At 44.5% G+C, this 6,660-nt stretch overlaps 1 protein-coding gene across 1 annotated transcript; it reads right to left on the bottom strand.

The window, feature by feature from the left end:
* Positions 1-778: 778 nt before the first annotated feature.
* On the bottom strand, positions 779-1,701 carry LOC127208804 (olfactory receptor 1019-like). Its single transcript, XM_051168414.1, is given in 2 exon segments — positions 779-945; positions 948-1,701. Coding segments are annotated over 2 exon segments (921 nt in total).
* Between the last annotated feature and the right edge of the window lie 4,959 nt (positions 1,702-6,660).

Below are 6,660 nucleotides of genomic sequence, written 5' to 3'. Positions count from 1 at the left end.
ACAGATGGACCGTATCCAGCTATACACACACACACACACACACACACACACACACACACACACATGAAGGCAACACCCTGAGCCAAGAGACAAAGAACCATGAAAAAAAAAATCATATTGCAGAGCTTGTCTGAGAGACAGTGACATTGGCAGTGAGAATGGCTGCCCCTGAAGTACGTACAACCCAAAAGGCAAGCACATTTGAGAATTGTGATGACGATGCTTATCACCGACATAGTAAGCTCACTTGTATGGTTAGTAGAGGACACCCAGTGGTGACCCAACCATAGCACGTTATTCGCAGTGAGACAGCAGTTTAGCATAGGGTTGAGCACCAACTACCAAACAGCGTCATCAGCTGAACATGGGTCAGATGTCTCTGGTGGCAGACACATTTTTCTTTGTCTTTCTGTCACAAGAATCTACCTATGTATACTTTTTTACACTTAATTTAAGTCCTTCAGTTCTGTTATTTCTTAGAACATTCTGAGACACATTGTTTAATTTTTTTTTAAATGTTACTATTTACGTGTGTGCTTATATGTAGGTAAGTACACATGGGTCTGGATGCCCATGAAGGCCAGTAGAAGGTCCCAGCATCCTCTGGAGCTGAAAAGTCACTGCAGGGACTGTGGTGGCCTCCTGCAAGTTCTGTAACCGGCTTGATCAGCAATGTCAAGTGTCCCAGGAAGGGGGAGGGGTGTGGTGTGTGCGGATGAAACACGGCTCCAACCACAGGCATCAGAACCTAGAGCCACACACTGGCGCCTTCTAGGACTCAGTACTTTCTTCCACAATAAAGTTTCTGTAGAGCAAACTTCATATCTTTGTTCCTCAGACAATAGACAAGTGGATTCAAAGAAGGGGTGAGGACAGAGTAGAAAATAGATGCCAGGCGACCCTGGGTTGGGGAGTATCGAGAGGCAGGTCTAAGGTACATGAAGTTCCATAAAACAAGACGACTGTGGTCAGGTGAGAGGAGCAGGTAGAAAAGGCCTTCCAACTGCCATGCTCTGAGGGGATGCGAAGAACTGTGGACGTGATGCCGACATTGGAGAGGACGGTGAGGGCGAAGGAGCTCATGACGACGCAACTGCTCACCGCAAAGCCCACCTCCTCATTGAGACGATAATCGGCACAGGACAGTCTCATGACCGGAGGGATGTCACAACAGAAGAAGTGTTCAACAACATTGGGTCCACAGTAGGGGAGGTAGAAGGCGTTGAACGTGTGGAAGGCTGAGTCGATGGCTCCACTCACCCAGGCAGTGGCCACCAGCTGAGAACAACACTTCTGGCTCATGATGGTTCCATAGAGCAGTGGTCTGAGGATGGCCAGGCACCGGTCATAAGCCATGGCCGTGAGCAGAAAGCATTCAGTAGCAGAGAGTGTGATAAATATATGGAGCTGTGTTACACACTCGAGATAGGAGATGAGCCCTGTCCCTGTGAAGGATATGACCGCTGCCTTAGGGATGGTGGCCGAGGTGTAGCATGTGTCCAGGAAAGATAAATTCTTCAGCAAGAAATACATGGGCGAGTGGAGCCTACTGTCTCTCATCACAGCTGTGATGATGGAAATGTTCCCCAGGAGGCCAAATGTGTAAACAAGCAAGAAAAATGGGATGACCACCAATCTCAGCTGTCGGGTATCTGAGAAGCCCCTGAGGATGAAGTGAGTCACTCTTGTGTGATTGGACATGTCTGCTCAAATTGTGTTCAGATACAGCTAAGGGAGGGAACAGAAATCACAGGCAGGCTCAGAGCATGTGTATGTAGGCCCAGGTTGTCTACAGAGGCATGCCTTTTTTTTTTTTTTATCAGAAAGCTAACATGATGAAGCAGTTTGTTTAAATGTCGATTTGATGAATCTGTGGACTCAAGTGCGAGAGAGCTTGGTGTGTGGACAAACATAACCGCCCCAGTGCTCACTGATGCCGAATGTGCTGATGCTGAACATGCAGCCTGCTGATTAGTTTTAATAGAATATGCTGCATCCAAGAAAATGCCTGCTGCTCTGAGCCCATTTCCTGGTTATCAGCAGCTCCAGAGAAGACATTGGCCACCTGTGGCTGAACAGGGTTCCCACTCTTGTCCTGCGTTCCCAGCTCCCTTGACTGACTGCACTACTGTTTGCCTGAGGGCCTCCCTTATCACCTCCATGTCAGCTGGGAGGAAGGAATGCAGGCTTGTGGAGGGGCAATGAAGGCACTGGCTGCAGCCTGGGTGCTGTACCAGAGTCTGGGCAGCTGGTAGCAGCAGTGTGGGTATTTACCTTGGAAAAGGCAAACATGCACAGTGCTTGGGAAAGGGCAAAGTTTGTAGAAAGTAAAGCTGTGGGCTGGAGCGATGGCTCAGAGGTTAAGAGCACTAGCTGTTCTTCCAAAGGACCCAGGTTCAATTCCCAGCACCCACATGACAGTTCACAGCTGTCTGTAACTCCAATTCCTGGGCATCTGATAGTCTCACACAGACATAACATTCAGGTAAAACACCAATGCAAATAAAATAAAAATAAATGTCATTTAAAAAAAAAAACAGAAAGTTCAGCTGCTGTGTACTTAGAGTGGGACAGACGTGGCTGGGGTTTTACCTGGAATTTCTGATATAGCTTAGCAGATATGTTCCATCAAATGGAAGGAGAAATATTAGAAGAAGCTGGGTGGGGATAAGTGGGTGCAGAGGTCCTAGTAAAAACCACAGGAATACAAGCTACTTAATTCTGTTTCCAGAAGACAGAGCTGAGAAAGTGCTGGCTCATGTGGAAGGGAATTAATGCTGGGAGGACACAGACACTGAGGAGTCATCAGGCTACAGCCAGAAAGAGTCTGGCATCAAAGGCCAGGTGAATATGCTTGTCACCTTGACTGAGGCAAGCCCAGGGTGGCTGTGGGTCAGGTGTCATTCCTTCCTCCATATCCCCAGTCCTCTTCCTAAGGCAACATCTTGAACCCTGGCACAAGGTACTACCCGGGGCTTTGGAGGAGACCAAAGCCAGATCCTGAATGGCTGGCAGAGTCTGTGTGACAGGGATATGGATTTTGTTAGGAGGCGGAATCAATGTGGAAGATTTTGCTAGCGTCACTGTGGAGACTTGAACCATCCAAGCTTTGAACCACTGTTCTTCCAAGAATGTCTGTGTTAATGCAGCAAATGTCAAATACCAAGATAACTATAATAATATCTTTACATCATATTGTCACATTTTTGAAATTCCCCCATTTGTCCACATATGACTAAAACTTGCAGCTTCTGTCTCTGCAAAACACGTTTAATACTCAAAGTGTAACTTGGGCATGGAACCTAAAAGCAACTCGCCAATAAAGTGTATGTAATATGATAACACTAACCTGTATAAACTATGGAAGATTTCTATTATGGGCTGTTTTCTATTATGGGCTGTTTTCTGTTATGGGCTGTTTTCCTTATTGGCGCTAGCCAGAGTTGCCAGAGTGATCACTCAGCATTATTAAAAGGCTTTTCCTTTTATTAATCTCTAATTACACGGGGTAGAATTGTCCTTTTGTTCTGATCTTATTGTCATATGATGTCCAGACTCACACTCCTCCTTGTCAGAGAAAGGCCTCCCCTCTTTCCTCAGGATTATTCAGCCTGTGTGTCTGTCACCACTTTTTATCAGTTTCTGTATTGATGGGCACTTTGGTTATTTCTGTATCTCAGCCTCAGTTGGCTATGGTAATGCCAACATCACTTCAGTATATGGATTTGAATCTCTTTGAACCTCCCAGTTGAGGTTGCTAGATTCTGAGATTATTCTATTTCTAGCTTTCTCTGAATTCTGCATTTAGTTTTTGGTTATTGTTTTGTTTTTTTGTTTTTTTGGGGTTTTTTTTGGTGTGTGTGTGTGTGTGTGATTGAAATGGTAAGTAGGTGAGGTGGTGAATAATTATTAGCTTAACTGGTCATTACACAGTGTGCTCAGTCTTGGAAATATTACATACAATCTGCTCAATTATTACTGGCCAAAAATTAAAGCTTTAATAGACCTGTAATCCCAGGGTCTGGGAAGTGGAAGCAGAAGAATCAAAAATTTTAAATCATTCTTGCAATCTAGAGAGTTTGATTATAACTTGGGATATATGAGGGCCTGTTTTTTTCTTAAGTTTAAAACACCAAGAAAAATATATTGGCCACATAGTTAAGTTCAAGTAAATAATGCAAGTGGTCACATTGTATCTACAGTAAGGAAGAGAGAAATTAATGCCTGTGCTCAGCCTGCTTTCTCCTTTTTATACAGTCCACAGTCTCTGCCCCAAATGGTTCTGATTCACACATCAGCTAATCCAAGTGAGACAATTCCTCGTAGACACCTCAGAAACTAGCCTCAATCCAAGTAATCCCTCATAGTTTACATTCTAGGTAACTGTAGATCTGATCAAGTGGACAAGTGAGATTAAATGTGGTAGCCCCTCAGGCAGGAGAACTGGGGAACCTGTCTATGGAATATAGCTCTGACACCTGATATGACTTGAGGAATCTTCTCGCTATGTTTTCTTTTGTAGTCTGAATCCCTAGTTCACCTTGGAAGTGAATTTCCAGAGTCCAGTGAAATTCCAGGAAATTCCAGGAATTTCCTTACTCAGATCTCTGGTTTTCCCCAAATTGGCTCATTGTCCGAATTCCTAAACGACACCTTTTAAAAGGCAGCTTTTTTTTGGTTGTGTATTTTATTTTCACTTTCTATGAGTTTGTAATTTTAGATCTTAGGAGCTGCAAGAGAAGAACGAGCTTAGACTCAGGCCCCAGAATAAAATAGACAACGAGATACAGAATTGGAGTGAGAGCCAGCCCTCATTAACTCAGATGCTGCTCCGTGGTCCATCTTCATCAGGCATCCTCTCTAGGATTGGAAGCCTCCATCTCCTACCCCAGGAACTGGTGTCACTGAATTCCACAGCTATAACAGGTCTTGATTTGTTGCAATTTTATTATCAGCCATTTGTACAGTTGGTGCAGAGATAAAGGGGAATTCTGGCCATTAGTGATGTTGACTGGCCGGGAGAAAAGGCAGGGACCATGGTGGTGCCAGCAGAAGACATGTGAAGGAGGCTGAAGCTGTCTGGGGATGTGTGTGTGTGTGTGTGTGTGTGTGTGTGTGTGTGTGTGTGTGTGTGTGAAGCAGTGATGAAAGATGACCCTGAGATGCTCATGAAATGGGAGAACTTGCTCTGTACCACCTTGTAAGTTTCCTCCAATCAGATCTTTGCTTTTTAGGTTATTGATGAATGATTTATTAGAAAGCTGTGTTAAAGTTACTGTGCTATGTCTGTTTCTGAAATGCTTGGCTTAGGTATGAGGTTTTAGAAGACAGGTCCATCCTCGTGGGCAAGGCATGGCAGGTAACATTAATGCAGACCCAGAAGCAGAGAAAAGTGGAATGCTGGGATCTTTGGCATCAGTCTCCTGGGTGACTGACAATGAGTTGTCACATTAGCATACATGAGAATATGCTCGGTGCCTGGGGTTGTGTGAAGGATCACATTTTCTGACATGCAGCGGCTGTGCCTTCTTCAGGCTACTGTACGGCTTGCCAGAAATTGTTTACACAGAGCCTATGTCATCTTGAAAATATATAGGCAAGTAGCCAAAGGTGTTCCAGTATGGGGTAAGGCACCAGTACACATATTTAAATCAAAGGAGCGCTCTCTTAATAGAGTCTGGAGCTCCATTTTGAAAATCAAAGTCTTTTCTTGCTGAGCCTAAATCTTCATTGGCCTTAACCCAGTTTCCTCACACTTTCTCTACTGACTCCCTAGAGCTGATGTTGTTTGCACTAGTCCGTGAACATACATGTACCAAAAGCTTAATGGCAGATTCATTTGCATTTGTCCTTGGATGTGAATATAATTTCAGAGAGAGTATGTTGCTCCCGTAGTCAAAAAAAATCAGGAAAAAACATGCATCAAAATATAACTTAGGGCTGGGCAATGAAGGCGTAAGCCTTTAACCCCAGCACTTGGGAGGCAGAGGCAAGGTGGAACTCTGAGTTTAAGGCCAGTCTAGTCTACAAAACGAGTTCCAGGACAGCTAGGACTACACAGAGAAACCCTGTCTTGAAACACACACACACACACACACACACACACACACACACACACACACACATCTATCTATCTATCTATCTTCTATACATCTTAGGTTTCAAAATAGGATAAAGTTAAGCCAGAGGCATATCTTTGTGCCTTTTGTTTAGGGTATTTCTGGGTGCCAGAGAGAGTCAAGTGGGCTGCCTGAACTCAGGCAGCTCACGGTGATCCCAAGCAGAGGTATGCTCATCTCACAAGGGTCCTATTTGGATTTGTCTACAATTGTCTTCCCTGAGTTTTTCCTTATGGCATCTCTCTGAGGTCTTTATTCCTGCTCCTCAGACACTGTTGCCACCTCAGCCTTTCAAGTAAAGATACACTGTTTTCTTTTTCATGATTTTAGTCATCTCCACAAAGACTGGATACCCACCCAATCTAGTGACCCAGTCTAGCGAGGCTCTCTCAGTACAGCCCTCCACCATTACCCAATGACTCCAGTCCAGGTGTCAGGAATCCAGTGTGTAACATGGATGAATAACTTCCCACTTAAGCAGAATTCTGAGAGGCCCTAACAGTTTCTAAAAGCAGCTGGTGCATTGTACCTGCCTAATAAA

The sequence above is a fragment of the Acomys russatus genome, chromosome 25 (genome assembly GCF_903995435.1).
Source record: "Acomys russatus chromosome 25, mAcoRus1.1, whole genome shotgun sequence".
Lineage (NCBI taxonomy): Eukaryota > Metazoa > Chordata > Mammalia > Rodentia > Muridae > Acomys > Acomys russatus.
The sequence above is the reverse complement of the archived record's forward strand: the minus strand, read 5'-3'. Positions and strand labels throughout refer to the sequence as shown.